Below are 17,594 nucleotides of genomic sequence, written 5' to 3'. Positions count from 1 at the left end.
CAATGTACCATCACATTAATAGAACAAAACAGAACCACATGATCATTTCAAATAACGCAGAAAAGGTATTTGACAGAAGCCAACGATCTTTGATGACAAAAATGCTCAACAGTCTAAGAATAGAAGGGAAATTCCTCAACATTTCAAAGGGTACTTATGAAAAACCCACAGTTAACATCACGCCATGGAGTGAAAGACTAAAAGTTTTCTCCCTAAGATCAGGAACAAGACAGGATGCCTGCTTTTACCACTGCTATTTGACAAATGTGCTGGAAGTTCTAGCCAGAGCAAACAGGCAAGAAAAAATAAACAAATAAAAGGTATCCAAATTGGAAAAGAAAAAGCAAAACTATCTCTATTTACAGAAGACATTGACCCTATATATAGAAAATCCCAAATAATTCACAAGAAAGCTGCTAGAGCTTATAGCTGAATTCAGCAAAGGTGCAGGGTACACAATCAACATGCAAAAATCAGTTGTGTTTCTATACAACAGCAATGAGCAATCTCAAAATGAAATTAAGAAAGCAATTCCATTTATAATAGCATCTAAAAGAATAAAATACCAAGAAATAAATTTAACCAGGGAGGTGAAAGGCTTGTCTACTGAAAAATGATAGAACATTGCTGAAAAAAGAACTAAATAAATGGAAAAGATGTTCCATGTTCATGGATTGGAAGACATAATATTGTTAAGATGACGATACTACCCAAAGTTATATACAGATTCAATGTAATCCCCATCAAATTCCAACACCCTTTTTTGTATAAACAGAAAAGATGTTTCTCAAATTCATATGAAATTGCAAGGGGCCCCAAATAAGCAAAGCAATCTTGAAAAAGAAGAACAAAGTAGTCGGACTCACATGCCCAGATTTCAAAACATACTATAACGCTACAGTAATCAAAACAGACTGGTACTAGGACAGTAAAATCTGTGAAAGTCAGAACCTATGTAAGGCAAAAATTTGTCTGTCTTAGTTATCTAGTGCTGCTATAACAGAAATACCACAAGTGGATGGCTTTAACAAACAGAAATTTATCTCTCACAGTCTAGGAGGCTATGTCCAATTAAGGGTCCCACCTCCAGGGAAAGGCTTTTTCTCTGTTGACTCTGGGGGAAGGTACTTGTCATCAATCTTCCCCTGGTCTAGGAGCTTCTCAGCACAGGGACCCTGAGTCTAAAGGATGCATTCCACTCCTGGCACTTCTTCTTGGTGGTATGAGGTCCCTCTCCTTTCTGCTCTACTCTCTTTTTTATATCTCAAAGAGACTGACTTAAGATACGACCTAATCCTGTAGAGCCAGTTCTACCTCATTAACACAACTGCCTCTAATTCTGCCTCATTAACATCACAGAGGTTAGGATTTACAACAAAACATAGGATAATCACATCAGACCACAAACTGGACGACAATCACACAATACTGGGAATCATGGCCTAGCCAAGTTGACACACATTTTGGGGGGCCACAATTCAATCCCTAACACTGTCAGAGAAGGAAAACTCAAATATTTTCCACTAAAATGAACTCGCCAGACCTGGAAAGACAAGGCAATCCTGTCAAGTTCCAGCTCTCACAGGTTTCACTGTATACAGATAAACATATACCCACCGCCGTTGAGTCGATTCCGACTCATAGCAACCCTATAGGACAGAATAGAACTGTCCCATAGAGTTTTCAAGGAGCCCCCGGCAGATTCAAACTGCTGATCTCTTGGTTAGCAGCCATAGCACTTAACCACTACACCACCAGGGTTTCAGATAAATATATAGACTAATGGAATAGATTTAAGAGTCCCGAAATAAACCTACGCATCTACGGTCAACTAATTTTTGACAACAGTGCCCAGTTCATCCAACGGTGAAAGAAAAGTCTCTTCAATAAATGGTGCTGGTTCAACTGGATAGCCACATGCAAAAAAAAGAAAAAAATGAAGTTGGACCCACACTTCACACCACATAAAAAACTTAACTCAAAATGGATCAATGACCTGAATATAAGAATTAAAACCACAAAACTCTTAGAAGAAAACATAGGAGTAATGCTTTGATACCTAGTTTTTGACAATGGATACTGAGATATGACACCAAAAGCTCAAGCAACAAATGAATAGGTAAGCTGAACTTTCAAAATTAAAAACTTTTGTGCATCAAAGGAACTTATCAAGAAATTGAAGAAACAATCCACAGAATGGGAGAAAATATCTGATACTAGTTTAACATCCAGAATAGGTAAAGAATTCCTATAACTCTACAACAAGAAGACAAGGAATTAAAAAGGGGCAAAGGACTTGAAAAGACATCTTTCTAAAGAAGACATACAAATGGCCAATAAGCACATGAAAAGATGTTCAATGTTATTATTCATTATAAACCTTGTTGCCATTGAGTAGATTCTGACTCACAGTGACCCTACAGGGCAGAGTAGAGCTGCCCCATTGCATTTCCAAGGAGCAGCTGGTGGATTACAACAGCCAACCTTTCGGTTTGCAGCCCAGCTGTTAACCACTGCACCACCAGGGAAATGTAAATGAAAACCACAGCGAGACACTACTTCACGTACACCAGGATGGCTAGTATCAGAAAAACAAGAAAATAACAAGGGCTGGCAAAGATGTGGAGAAATCGAAACCCTCATTCCCTCATTGCTGGTGGGAATGTAAAGTGGTGTAGCTGCTGTGGAAAACGGTTCAGCAACTCCTCAAAACATTAAACAGAATTCCCATTGCAGCATTATTCACAATAGCCAAAAGGCAGGAACAATTCAATGTCAACCTACTGATGTATAAAAAAAAAAAAAAAAAAAATATGGTATATCCATACAATGGAATATTATTCAACCATCAAGAGAAATTAGTTCTGATACTTTCTATGACATGAATGAACCTTGAAAACATTGCTCAGAAAATAAGTCATACACAAAAGGACAAATCTTGTAGGGCCCCACTTAAGTAAATGAAATACTTAAAATAGGTAAGCGCATAGAAACCAGTTTGTTAGTGGCTGGAAGAAGGGGGAAATGGGGAGTTAAGGTTTAAGTGGTACAGAGTTTCTGTTTGGGATGAAGAAAAACATCTGAAAATGGACAGTGGTGTGGTTGCACGACACGGTATATTCCCTTAAAAATGGTAAAAATAGAAAATGCTTTGTCATATATATTTTACCACGACTTTAAAAAAGGAAATCGCCTTATGTGTTTTTATCTACTATAGTGGAAACCCTGGTGGCATGGTGGTTAAGTGCTATGGCTGCTAACCAAAAGGTCGGCAGTTCAAATCCACCAGGCACTCCTTGGAAACTCTATGGGGCAGTTCTACTCTGTCCTATAGGGTCGCTACGAGTTGGAATCGCCTCAACGGCAACAGGTTTGGTTTGGTTATATCTTGGAAATGTCAGGATAAAAGAAAAAAGGAAAGATGTAAAGTCACGGAAACAGCATTAACTGTGTTCACTTCTGTGAAGAGGGAGCTCGGGTCAGGGCAGAGACAGGGAGAAGGACTTGAATTTCTGTTTGTACTTTCCTATATAGTTTGAATGTTCTAATCATATGCAGGAATTACCTTCATTTACATATTTTGAAAGTCAAAAGGGGTTACTTGGGGGAAAAGATTATAACACATTTTTGCTCTTCTTTATACTTCTACTATCTTTTCTACTAAAGATAAACTAATACGTTTTATGTTATTTTTTGTATGAGATTAGATCCCCTTGGAGCACTGATGTTCTAGAACCTGATTCCACCCTCTAGAACCAGTTCCAGTACTGTCTTCTACTCCCTGCTTGGCTGTCTTAAAGCAGATCATGGTCTCTTCCTACCCCATTCTTAATGCCTTCTGTTCCATGAGGGGGTAACCTGCTAGCAGTTACCTAGAATGAAACACCTGGAGTCCCCACCACCAAAGTGTCTACTTCCTTCCCTCCCCTCCCCTCCCCCAGTTAGTCACCAAGTCCTCCTGGCTCTCTTATCCAAGGTCTCACATCCCTCCCTCTCGGCCTTACCACCTGTTAAGGACTGAATTGAGTTCCTCAAAAATGTGTGTCAACTTGGCTAGGCCATGATTCCCAGTATTGTGTGACTGTCCACCATTTTGTCCTCTGACGTGATTTTCCTATGTGTTGTAAATCCTACCTTTATGATGTTAATGAGGCAGGATTAGAGGTAGTTATGTTAATGAGGCAGGACTCAATCTACAAGATTAGATTGTATCTTGAGTCATCTCTTTTGAGATATAAGAGAAGTAAGCAGAGGGAGAGCAGGACTTCATGCCACCAAGAATGAAGAACCAGGAGGGGAGCCCGTCCTTCCACCTGGGGTCCTTGTGCTGAGAAGCTCTCATTCCAGGGTAAGACTGATGACAGCGACTTTCCCTCAGAGCCGACAGAGAAAGCCTTCCCCTGGAGCTGGTGCCCTGAATTCAGACTTCTAGATTCCATGACTGTGAGAGAATAAATTTCTGTTTGTTAAAGCCACCCATTTGCGGTATTTCTGTTACGGCAACACTAGATAACTAAGACACCACCTAAATCCAGAACTTCTGTTCACACATAGCAGTAGCCACTTATTTCTCTGTTCTTTTTTTTTTTTTATCACATTAATTTTCCAAAGTCACAAACTTACTGGCTCCTTTTCCAGATAAAAATGATCTGCAGCAACCCCTTTCCCAAGAAAATAAAAGCCAAACACTTTAACTGGAACTTTAACAGGGCTCTCCCACGGTATGTATCCAATCCACCCATGAAAGTCCTCCACCCCCTCATTCTCTGCAATCCTTTATTCCAGCCAAGCCAGCCTAATCCCCATGTTTCCAATACCCTTTAGTGGCCCTGCCTTACAGTTATTACCTTACTTTGCCCCCCAGTGTTCTCTCTAAACAGAGAAGAGGTCTCCACTGTTTGGGGTCTCTCATCCCCTTATTACCCTCAAACTTTACAAACCCCATAGTAGACCTGAGTCCTTCCCTACGTTTGGGGAATTCTCCACCTTGGTGGCAAGTTGGGCCCAGCTCATATTACAGAAGCCACAAAGGCAAGATGCTTGCATGCATACACCTTTACTGCTGTGGCACAGGTATGTGACCTGCTCAAGAAGGGACTCTAGGGATCCCAAGAGCCTCCTCCCTGGCACAAGGGCAGGGCTGGCAACATACCATATGGCAGCACCAGAGACACTCTCACCCTCACCAGAGTGAGGGGTCGTTCCTGGTGGAAGAGCCTCTAAGCCTGTCTCCCCAGCCTTCCTGGCCATCTTTCCTGTTCTACTCAAAGCAGCCACATTTGGATTCTGATGCTTATAACCAAGGACCCTGATGTGGCCCCTAACCTGCGTAAAATGCACAAATGCAAAAGAGCCACACAGATCCTCAGGCAAGTCATGGACTTCATACTCTTCTCCTCCGAACTTTGCTGAGTCCCACCCACCACCCAAAGGGCACTCCAGCAACCATTCCTCCTTCCTCTGGGCTCCACTGTGCCTCCTTTAGCATTTACTTCCATGCCTCAACAGCTCCAGTTTCTTCTTCTGCAAACTTCAACACCCTCTGTTTACCTCCCTATCACCTCTCCTTTGAGTTATAGCAACAACCTCCTCGTGATCTCCCCACCTCTGGACTTGTCCCTACAAAGGGACAAGGTATTTACTTTAAAATGCCCAGTTGATCATCGTATAACTCTTCAGCTGGAAGTCCTCTTGAGGACTCCATGTAGCTGTCAGTATGAAATCCGGATTCTGCAGTTGGCAAATGAGGCTCCTAATGTATGAGTCCTCACAGTTGCAGGCTTGGCCCTCTGCTAACATTCCCCTGCCCTCACCTCATAATCAGCCAAGGCTGCTATGCAGAAGCACACACCAGTTGCCCAAGTTCCAGCATACAAATCTGATGTGAAACAGCCTAGTTTTTAAATTCTGTCAACTAAATTGAAAAAAAAAAAAAAAAAGTAATCACTGGCAACAAATAAAGCACTCCTAACCCTGGTGGCATAGTGGTTAAGAGCTATGGCTGCTAACCAAAAGGTCAGCAGTTCAAATCCACAAGGCGCTCCTTAGAAACTCTGTGAGGCAGTTCTATTCTGTCTTATAGTGTTGCTGTGAGTCAGAATCAACTCAACGGCAATGCGTTAAGGGCTGACTACGGCCCATGATGTCCAATCTGCAGCCTGTATCACATTTGTGAGCATATTTTCTTTAAACTTGACTGATTCTCCATGGACAGGAATTCAAGTAAATATTTCTTTAATGAATGAATAAATGAACAGACAATATGAACAGGGTGTGTGGAGAGGAAACAAGGTAAGGAGAACAACAGAAATGATACACAAAGCCTAAGACAAGCTTTGCCAGAAATCAAACTCCTCCCATTGTGTGTGGGCAGGTTCCACATGGGGCCAGGGACCCAGGCAACACTGCAATGGAGAGAATGCCAGCGCAAAGTGCTGGGAAAGGGAGAAGTCTGAACTGAGAAGGTGACTCACAAAGAATAATTTGAGTATTCTGCATGCATCCTAAATACGTTTAAGAGAGGACAAAGTTGTGTCCTACGTTTTCCTGACCAGGAAAGCAAGCTGGAGTTTCAGGAGCTGAAAACAGAAAGCAAGTTGCTTCATCCTAGTTCCTGCAGTCAGATGATAACTCTCTCCACACAGATTTAGAAAAATTAGGAGGGCTGAAGGCCTGGCCATCAGCAGGCAGAGAAAGTCTGAGTTTTTTCCAAGGAAAACTAAGAGCCCATGGATATTTAAACTTCTATACCAGTGAGCCTCAAAATTCAAACTTAAAATTCAAAAGATGTGACCTTCTACTTCCCAGATATTGCTGCTGTGATCCCAGAGTACAGAGAGAAAGAGACAGTGAAATGAAACGACTTCACAGCAGAGAGATGACTTACAGAGAAGGCCAGGGAAGAGCCACAGTGTTTATCAGGGATCACGTGGCTGACCAGCCAACGGCTGCAGAATCTGAATTCCAGCCAAAGCAAGAACAGAGTAGAGGAGAATCACCACCCTCTGTAGGCAGTCAGGTAGGTTTAAAAAAGAAAAAAAAAAAAAAAAGGGTTTGTAATGCATCTTGGAAATTTTCTACTACTATAAAGAATAAGTGCAGAATTGGTCCTAACCCTCTTTTGGCCTTGGAGATAGTCATCCCTTCTCCCTGCCAGGATACCCTTCTCCAGATGTTCACTGGTGCCCCTTGTTGTCAGCTCCTCCAGGAATGACACCTCCTGGGGAGGTCTTTCCTGACCACCCAGCTCCTAGGTGCCATCTGTTGCACCACTCTGCTTCATTTTTCATCCCAATTACCAGTACCTAAAATGATTTTACTTACTTGTTTGTTTTCTAAGTGACCTTGAAACAGGAGTGTGTGTGTCTGGGTCACAAGTAAGGGAAAATCACTGAGTAAATGGTGAAGAAGCACACACAAAGCAAATGAGATGCTTTCTGACCCCCGGCCAGTAAGCAAAGATCCTCGCGCTCTGTCAAAAAAGACTATGGATAAATAAGGAAGGCAAGGTCTTTCTGCAGAAAGACTTTGATAGCAGATGACTGACTCTTCCTCGCTGATGGCTCTTCTCATCTACACCCTTCACACCCACACAGAAATGCAGAAAAACAGATTTGCCACAAACAAGTACTTGGGCACAAAAGAATGCTGCTTCTGAGGCAGGAAACATTTGGGGTTTATTTTTTAAACCAATTCTCTCACTACTGCAGGATGCCGTGGACTCTAAGAACTCACCCAAACAGATGTGAGATATAAAATCCCCCATCAAGCAGCAGCACAAACCAGTGGGATGGGGCAAGTTTAGTTCTTTCAGGGTCAGAAAGGAAGGACTGGATTTCAGAGCCAGGGTGAGGGAGAGAACTTCAGTGGATTCCCTGAGGATTCAATGTCATAGAGACTTTCTTAATGACATTTAGCCACAATTTCTGCATTTATAAAGGGAAGCATCAGAGAATATTCTGTCTGCCTTACACATCTGTGACTCCAAAGTGAAATATTTCACATTTCCAATGTGAAATAAAAACATGTGAAGAGAGAACACATTCTGGGGTGGTGTTGAGGAGAGGAGAGCCAGAGAGACAGGAATTGCCAACACGCTCAGGTAGAGCCCAGCCACACACACCCACATGCCATGGACGGACTTCTGTATAAACTTCCCGGTGCCAACTGGCTGGGCAAGGTTTTCATGTGTTTCAGATTTAACTTCCCACTACAGGATCTAGCACTGTCCCCATTGCCGTAGAGTTGATTTCGACTCATAGCAACCCTGCAGGACAAAGCAGAACTACTTCATAGGGTTTCCAAGGAGCAGCTGGTGGATGTGAACTGCTGACCTTTTGATTGGCAGCCATAGCACTTAACCACTATGCCACCAGGGTTTCCGGATAAAGCACCGTGCCTTGAAAATAGGTGTTCAATGATATCATTTGATGAATGGATGAGTGAATATAAAGACAGCCAAGTCATGTGCTACTCTGTAGAAAATGCGGCATTTAACAGCACAAACATCTGGCATGTCAATCCCCTACCATACTAAAACAGGATCTCCTTTGGTAACCATCAAGTTCCAGATCACACAGGCCTCAGGAGATGCAGAGATTGAGAACCCTCTGCCCGTGGTTCTCATTTGGGGTGATTTTGCTGCCAGGAGGCATATGGTGATGTTCAGAAACATTTTCAGTTGTCTCGCCTGGGGAGCGGGGTGCTATTGGCATCTAGCGGGAGGCCAGAGATGCTGCTAAGCATCCTACAATGTACAGGACACCCCCATAACAAAGAGCTGTCCAGCCCAAAATGTCAGTAGTGCCAAGATTGAAAAACCCTGCCGTATGCTTGGGGGTGGCATATTCCTCTCCCTCTTTTCCCCATGAACTATACTTCTTTCTCATCCACACTTTCTCTTCCTAAGGAGGAAAGAGCTGTCCTAAAACAGGTGTCAGCCATATCAGAGGCAGATGCCATCACTTAATCACTGATGAGGCAAACCCAAGAGCACTAGTGACAGCATGTCTGCACTTTACAGTTTGCAAAATGTCTGCCAATAAATTCTCACGTGCTCTCCCAAGAACCTGAGACGTAACTGGGGAAGGTATCATTATACTCCTTTTAGAGCAAATAAGGTGTTATGGATTGAATCGTGTTCCCGCAAAGTACCCAACCAAAACCCAAAACCCATTGCCGTCAAGTCGATTCCAACTCGTAGCGACCCTATAGGACAGAGCAAAACTGCCCTATAGAGCTTCCAAGGAGCACCTGGTAGATTCAAACTGCTGACCTTTTGGTTAGCAGCCATAGCACTTAACTACTACAAAAATACATGTTGTAAATTCTAACCACTATGTCTGTGGTTATCTCATTTGGGGCCTGCCAGGGCCAACAGTGTGGGGTTGCCACTCAGATGGACAAGGATCCCAAAGCGAAGGAAGCAGAGTTACCATCCTAATAGGCCTAGAAGGTAGAGCTGAAGCCCAGGGCCGAGGGGCCTCCACCCAGAATCCAGAGGGCATCGCCAACAATCAGAGTCTGAAGGGCAGGGCCACTACCCAGGTTTCAGAGAACAGAGGATTATTTTCAAGCCTTGAGAGCTAATATAAATTGTTTTGCTGGGTTTGGGACTTGCTTGGTGCCAGTTATCCCCTCTTTCTCTCCAATATCTCCCATTTGGAATGGAAATGTCTACCTTGTACCTGTTCCACCGTCGTACTTTGGAAATATGTAGATAACTTGTGGTTTACATTCCACAGGTTCACAGACAAAGAAGAATTTTGTCCCAGGATGGAATACGCCTGAAGTCTCACCCATATATGATTTAGATTATTCAGAAGATGAGATTTTAGACTTCGAGTTGATTTAAGACTTTTGGGATGATGTGATGGGGTGAATATGTTTTACATGTGGCAAGGATATGAATTTTTAGGGGCCAAAGGGTGGAATGTTATGGATTGAATTGTGTGCCCTCAAAATATGTGATGTAAATCCTAACCTCTATGCCTGTGGTTATCATCTCATTTGGGAATGGGTTGCCTTTGTTATGTTATTCGGGCAGGACTAGCGATTAGTGTAGGGTGTACCTTGAGTCAATCTCTTGAGATACAAAGAGATCAAACAAGACACAAAAAAAGCAGATTAGAACAAGCAAGCAGGCAGAGATGGGGGAAGAGAGACCCAAAGCCAAAGGAAGACTGCCCAGGAACAAAAGCTCAGAAAAGACAAGGACCTTCCTCCAGAGCTGTCAGAGAGTAAAGGGCTTCCCTTAGAACCAGCACCCTAAATTTAGACTTCTAGCCTCCTAAACTGTGTGAAAATGTATTCGCCTGTTAAAGCCACCCATTTGCGGTATTTCTGTTATAGCAGCACTAGATAACTAGGACATAAGGAGACTATACTGAAGGTCTTTTAGTTCTCAAGACCTATGAATCCAAGGAGGTAAAGGACGTGAAACTCAGAAACTAGGACTTGCCCAAGATCACACCCATGACGTGGCACGGGGAAGAGATGTGTTAGGTCAGGTTTTCTGGTAGCCCAGCTCTTTCTCTCACTCCAGAAAGAACAATGGGCTTCGCACAGGCAAGTGATGCACCCACTGAAGTGTGTGCCTCCCCTCACCATGAGCAAGTGCCCCATGATATTCTGGACAGCGTCCATGTCTCCAGGCCTAACGCCTCCAGGACCACCAGACCCCACCACTGGTGCCAGGTGAGCAGAATCAACCCTGGCAGCCAATGAGGGGAAGATGTCAGAGCCAGAGGATCCTGATGTCCCTACCCTAGTTCTAGTGGATGACTAAAGGCAGGCACACAGAGAAGAGATGTTGGGGCAGCTTTCTCTGGCATAATGCTCAGCTAGAGACTAGGTTTTTTTGTTGTTTTTAATGAGGTATTGTAGTAGTTAGAACCAATAAGATGGCAGGGAGGATAGGAACTGGTTTATAGGCCCCACCCTCAAAGATTTGGAGGTTCAGACTCTTGAGAGATTAACGAGTCAAACAGGAGTTTACACCTCATGTGATAGCCTGCTTCCTTTACCCAGTCTGTCAGAGACACTTGCTTGGCCAATCCTCCAGCACAGCGCAGTGAAGCCCTGCGTCCCACTATAAGCCAGACTCTTGTGCTCATATCCAGGCTCTGCTATTCACTAGCTGTAGGACCTCATGCAGGTCTTGTGCCCTGTGTGCCTCATCTGTAAAATGGAGGTGAAGTGAGGTGTGTGGTAATGTGCTCAGAGTGGGGCCGGGCATACTGTAAACTCATTGGAGATGTTAATTTTGGGCAGCTCCAGGCATCTATTAGGGCATTGTGCAAGAAATAATGAAAATCATTTTAGTCACCTGCCTTTTCCCTCCTCTTTCTCAACGTCAAACATGAAGAAAGAGAGGAGGTGGCTCTGCCCATTTGGCAACGTATTTGCAAGTATGAGGAGCTTTTCTGGTGATTTTTTCAGGGTCTTTGGCACTCACGAGGGATGAACTAGCACCACGGCTCAAAGGAAAGATTTCCATTGTCTTTGAAATTGATGGGGACTTGGTGCCAAATCCAGCTCTACCACTTCTTATATTAGGTCCTTAGTCATGTTACCTAACCTCTCTGAGTCTGTTTCTCAGTCTGTACAAAGAGGGTAAGAAAGCCTGACCTCATAGGGCTACAGTGAAGCCTAGATGTTATAAAGTGCAGGCATATGACATGGGCTCAAAACATACTAGGTCACCCCCATCGTGTTGCCTTCTTTATTTCCTCATAATCTCTAATTGGCTGGAATACAAAAGCCCCTTTTGTGTCTAACACTCTGTGTACACCTAACCAAGACAGGTGGTATGTTCTGCCACACAGAAGACTTGGACTCATTGAGAGGATCCACTCTGGGGACCATGAAAAATAAATAAAAAATGTCATTCTCAAAGCAGTCAGAATGGAATCTGTACTGTTTAGTTCACAAATTTTCTTTTGCCAAAGATAACACACTTGTGTGAGAATGAAATCTCGCCCAGCAACCTAAAGGGTACACATTCAAAGTTATGTTTTTGTTCCAAGGTCATTATACATTTTTATGTATAATAACACCACTGATTCTGCAAATCAGCTGTTTTTTGTTTGTTTCTTCTTCTTCTCTTTTACAGATGAAGAAAATAGGACTCCTTGTTCCATGTCACACATTAATACATGGAAAAGCCACAGTTAAGGCTCTTAGTTTCACCTATTTGCCACTAACTAACCTTGTAAGTCTGGGCTTTTCCTTCTGATCTCAGCTTAAGCCTGTTTACTACAGAAGGCACCATGCTTAGATTGGATGCCCCTTTCTGGGATGCTCCCATCACATCTGCCTGTTTTATTCTCTGGAGCCTCTACCCTCCCCATCTTGTGTTTTCTCTCTCTCCCCTTTTCTCTCTTTCAAACACACACACACACAAAACCTATGTTATTCAACATGGTAGCCATTAGCTGCAAGTGGTTATTGAGCTCTTAAAATGTGGCTAGTCAGAATACAGATGTGACTTAAGAATAAACACCAAACTTTGAAAACTTAGTACAAAAAATGGTAAAATATCTAATGAATAATTTTATATTTGATTATATGTTGAAATAATATTTTGAATATATTGGGTTAAATAAAATATATTATTAAAATTAATTTCACTTATTTCTTTTTAATTTCTTAGTATGGTTACTAGGTAATTTTAGATTACACATATGGCTCAAGTTACATGTCTACTGGCCAGCACTGGTCCATACCGAGAACTTTAAAACAAGGAGCACAGCGCTGGCCCATAGTAAGTACACCATCAATATACGTTGAGTCAATGAAATCTCTAGATCTCTGTATGCAAGCTTCAACATCTCCACTCTGAAGATTGTCACTCTATAATAGAAGATGGTTACAATAATAAAATAGTGAAAAATTTCTTTTATTACTTTGTAAAGTAAAAAGCATGATGTGAATATTACTGCTTCTGCTAAAAAAACCTGAAAATACATGGATTTGTAATCCTAAATACATTCTTTCAGTAAGAATATACAAACACTGCAAATTAAGCACAGAAAGAGTCAACAGCTCAAGGGGGGAATGCTGTAGAAAGAACTAAAGGAAAGCGGAGGTATGAGGGCAACCAATAGGAAGCAAGCTGAGCCCACAAAGTTGTGGAGAGCATCTTTACTGCTCTGTTTTAGATTTAAGAGGCAGAAGACACCTGGTGCTGATGGATTCCAGTACAAACGGGGACACAGTGCAAACATTTATCCAAAGAGAGAAATCGGCTCTTTCTAAACTTCAGCACTGGCCAAATTAAAACAAACAAAAAAAAGTAGATAAAATCCTGTTTACCAAAAAACCTCAGTGAAGTGCTACGTTCAACAGCCCCTTCATAAACTGGGCGGTCTTCAGGACACAATAAATATGATTTGGGCAGATAGAGAGTGAAGTAGACTTCACAGAATTCACCGTCCTGCTTGCTCCCTGCCCTAGTGTCTCCCCTTCCAGCACTCCAGCTGAAAGAACAAACCCCTGCCGGCCCAGTGCTGAGACAAATCAGAAAAGGAAAGGAAGCCACACTGTCATATCCCAGATAGGACAGCTGGGTGTATGTGGAGGTGTGATGGGTGGAACACAGCGTGGGAGTGAGACGCAGAAAGCCAGACTCAATCACACTCAGGGCGCTTTCAGAGACCTGTAAAGAGGCACTCGTCTTTGTTGACAGATTTTTAAAGTCTTGTGAGTCTTTCCTTTAACCCAGCACATATCAAACAAGTTCCTAACCTTGTGGTTGGTATAAATACATCCCAGGTGGCTCTCAAGAGCTGGGAATGGCATCTTCGGGTGACAGGAAGGACAGAGATGGCCCGTAGCGGGGTGCGGGGACGCTGGACAGCAGAGGGTGGGGCAGGGCAGGGCCAGCGAAGAGAGCAAGAGATTCTCTCGAGACGGTGTAGTCGTTACGCGCAGCCACTTAGCTGGCTGCCCTTGTAGCAGAAGCCACACAACCGACGACGAATCGGTTCTCTCATTCCCAGGTATTTAAAAAGCGCTCAACGGGTAGGCCCCGTCTATTTCTCTGTACACAAAAAAAACTGCTTTGTGTGCACGCGGAAAAAAAAAAATCTGGGGAGAAAGAGGAGAATTCAGAATAGAAGACCCCATCTACGACGTTTCCCAGTGATGTGGGCGGTGACACTTCAAGAGCTGAGTTGGGGCGGGCTGGGAGAAAAAGAAGAAACCACATGCCTTCGGAGCTCAGCAGAAGTCCCGGCAGAGAACCGTGTCACCGGCTTGTAAAGGGCACGGAGGGCTCGACTGGTCCCTAGCGCGAAACGCCTTCCCGGAAGCGCGCGGGGTGCGGGCAGCCCCTCAAAAACCCAGCCAAACCTCCTCGAGCCGGGACGCGCCCGGCCCCTCTCCTGCCCCCCACGCTCAAAGTCGCGGGGCCCCAGGCCGGCACAAACGGAGGGAGAGGCACGGTACCTTGTTCATTCCATTCCCCATCGTGCGCCCAGACGCGCAGCGCGCCGACTACCAACGACAGCGGGCGGGGACTGGCTGCCCGCAGCATCAACAACAACAACCACACCGCCCGGGCGGCCGGCAGCCGGCCAGACACTCCGCAGGCCGCCGGGACCTCCCTCCACGCGGGCGCCTAGAGCGGAGGCGCAGCGCCGGCCCGGAAACGCGCCCGCGCCCCGGCGGCTCCTGGGACTTGTAGTCGAGCCCGCTGCCCCACCCGGGCCCACAGCCCTCGCCGGCCGCCGAGTCCCCTCCCGGACCCGGCTGGCGGACTCGCCCCGGAGCCTCCGCGGTGCGTCCCTGGGCGGCGGCCTGTTCCGGGCAGTCGCCGACCGCAGCGATGCCGGGCCAATCCAGTTGCTGAGCCGGCCGAGGCCCTAGCTGCCGCCTGCGCGGAGTTTCTGTGTGGGACACATTTAGGCCGGGAGATTCCGGCGGTCGGGCCCCACCCACCAAGACCGGGAAGGCTCCCTGGTGGGAAGAGGGGATCAGTGACTCACCCCTGACAGCTCTACCCGGTCTCTGACCTCAGACCGCGGCTTCGGCCTCCCGTTATGTCTCCGTAATGAGATCATACACTGACTTTAGTAGGTGCATGGGTGCATTGAGTCGGAATCGACTCGATGGCAGTGGGTTTGGGTTTTTTTGGTTTTTAGGTGCATTGATACAGTTGCTTCTGGAAAGCCTCCTCCCTTGATAAGAAAGGTAGCAATGCCTGTATTGTGGTTCTGCGTGGAGTGGATCGCTTTCTAACTTGTAGCAGAATTGTTTTAGGTATTTTACCACCGTTTCTATAGGGTCGCTGTGAGACGGCATGGACTGATGGCAATGGGCTTGGCTTTTTGTTCACCACCCTTCCTAAACTCTTAATTTCCCCCCGGGGAAGGATCCTTGAGCTAGGGGAATCTCAGTTTCGTTTTTACATCTTCAGCAATGCCCACCAGTGCTCTGTACACAGTAGGTGCTTAATAAATGCCTGTGGCGACCTTGGATGTACCATCTCACCTAGCCCAACTCCCACTGAGGCCCTCATCCCACCACTCAATCACTCAATCACAACTCCATCACTCCAATCACTCCACTCCTTCCTCCACCCAGACTCTGCCACAGCTCTTGCAGGCTGGCTCCTATTGTCTTTAAGGTCTCGCCACCCTATCAAAGAGAATTTTCCTGACCACCCAGTCTAAAGTAGACCCTCATCAAAGACCTAAATATAAAATCTAAACCGATAAAGATCATGGAAGAAAAAATAGGGGCAACGTTAGGAGCCCTAGTACATGGCATAAACAGTATACAAAACATTACTAACTATGCAAAAGAAAAACTAGGCTCCTAAAAATCAGACACCTATGCTCATCCAAAGACTTCACCAAAAGAGTAAAAAGATTACCTACAGACTGGGAAAAAGTTTTTACCTATGACATTTCCGACCAGTGCCTGATTCCTAAAATCTACATGATACTGCAAAAACTCAACTACAAGAGGACAAATAACCCAATTAAAAAATGGGCAAGAGATAGGAACGGACACTTCACTAAAGAAGACATTCAGGTAGCTAACAGATACATGAGGAAATGCTCAGGATCATTAGCCATTAGAGGAATGCAAATCAAAACTACAAGGAGATTTCATCTCACTCCAACAAGGCTGGCATTAATCCAAAAAACACAAAATAAAAAAAGTAATAAAGTAGACCCTCCGGTCACTGTCACATTACTCTGTATTATTTTCTTCATAGCACTTAACAGGGTGGGAAACTATCACACTGATTAATGTCTTATCTGACGTGCACTAGACAGTATCCTCCAGAAAAGGAAGACCTTCTTTATCTTAGTCAAGACTATAGCCATTGTGGCCTGGCGCAAAATCAGAGTACAATCAATATTGGTTGAATAAACTAGTAAATTCCTGTGGGCTGAGAAAACAGCATGAGATCCTGAGGAAGAAGGTTGGCATTGTGGAAGCAGCTTGTGTCATCTGTGTCATCTCTCTCCTTGTGTACCATGTCTTCTGGGCAACACAAGGTCTCAGAATGCCACATGTAGGAAGTCCCTACTCAGTGCACCCCTGGGTTGTCTCCTGTAGAGAGGATGGGGCCCAGACCAAGCAGCACCCTTCTTGCCCCTTGCTTCAGGAATTTTCCTTCCCTTCCACTTCCCTTTCTCCCTCCCACCACCAAGTCACCTGGACAGCCTGCCCTTGTCCTCTACTGTCTGCCTGCTTAGAGACTAGCCTCTGCTCCTAACTCTCAGGGGGATCTTAGACAAGATGGTCAACTGTTCTGACTCAGTTTTTCCTCTGTAAAAGGAGCATGCTGAACTGTGAATTTGTAAAGGTCCTATCCAGCAATCAATGAATTATTATTTTCCTGTATTCTTCTTGTGCCATTATTACTTCTTGTAGTCAGACACAGCCAGTTCACTAGTTGGTAAAAACAAGTTGCCGTCGGGTCAACTCTAACTTATGGTGATCCCAGGTGTGTAAGAGTAGAGCTGTGCTCCATAGGGTTTTCAATTGCTGATTTTATGGAAGCAGATCACCAGGCCTTTCTTCTGAGTTGCCTGTGGATGGATTCAAACTTCTAACCTTTCAGTTAGCAGCCCATCTGTACCATCCAGAGAGTCCTATTTTGTTGGTCCAAAAATCAAAACCAAACCTGTTGCTGTCAAGTCGACTCTGACTCATAGCAACCCTATAGGACAGAGTAGAGCTGTCCCATAGGGTTTCCAAGGCTGTATATCTTTACAGAGGCAGACTGCCACATCTTTCTCCCGCAGAGCAGCTGGTGGGTTTGAACCACTGACCTTTTGGTTAGCAGCCAAGCACTTAACCACTGCATGACCAGGGCTCCTTACTTGCGCATAAGTGACAGATCCATGCCCAGCTTTTTTCTTCTGCATTCGTCTGGGACATTTCTCTTATTCATGTTCTTCTTATGAACTAATTTCTCCAGATCAGCTCATCTGCTTGACAATCCTACACAGGCCCAAAACCGGCTGTGGTGATGTCTTAACAGTCTAAGCCAGGACTCTGCCTGCATGCAGGGTAGCCCTAGAAAGTCAACATGCTCAGAGCTCATTGAAGATTCTGAAATTTCCCTTTGGGGT

At 44.6% G+C, this 17,594-nt stretch overlaps 1 protein-coding gene across 12 annotated transcripts in view; it reads right to left on the bottom strand.

Annotated features, from left to right (window-relative positions):
* DUSP22 (dual specificity phosphatase 22) overlaps positions 1–15,013 on the bottom strand; it is an 89,367-nt gene extending 74,354 nt beyond the window's left edge. For 2 of the 12 annotated variants that reach the window (XM_049882229.1, XM_049882257.1), the window contains exon 1: positions 14,449–14,755. In XM_049882229.1, the coding sequence (XP_049738186.1) occupies positions 14,449–14,536 (88 nt within the window). In that variant the 5' untranslated portion in view covers positions 14,537–14,755. Of the gene's footprint in view, positions 1–14,448; positions 14,881–14,987 lie in introns of those variants that run through there. The other 10 variants (XM_049882266.1, XM_049882165.1, XM_049882157.1 and 7 more) reach the window with 10 other exon arrangements.
* Positions 15,014–17,594: the final 2,581 nt, after the last annotated feature.

This window comes from Elephas maximus, chromosome 1, assembly GCF_024166365.1.
Source record: "Elephas maximus indicus isolate mEleMax1 chromosome 1, mEleMax1 primary haplotype, whole genome shotgun sequence".
Taxonomy (NCBI): Eukaryota; Metazoa; Chordata; class Mammalia; order Proboscidea; family Elephantidae; genus Elephas; species Elephas maximus.
Note: the sequence above shows the minus strand (reverse complement) of the source record. Positions and strands in the feature narration are given on the sequence as shown.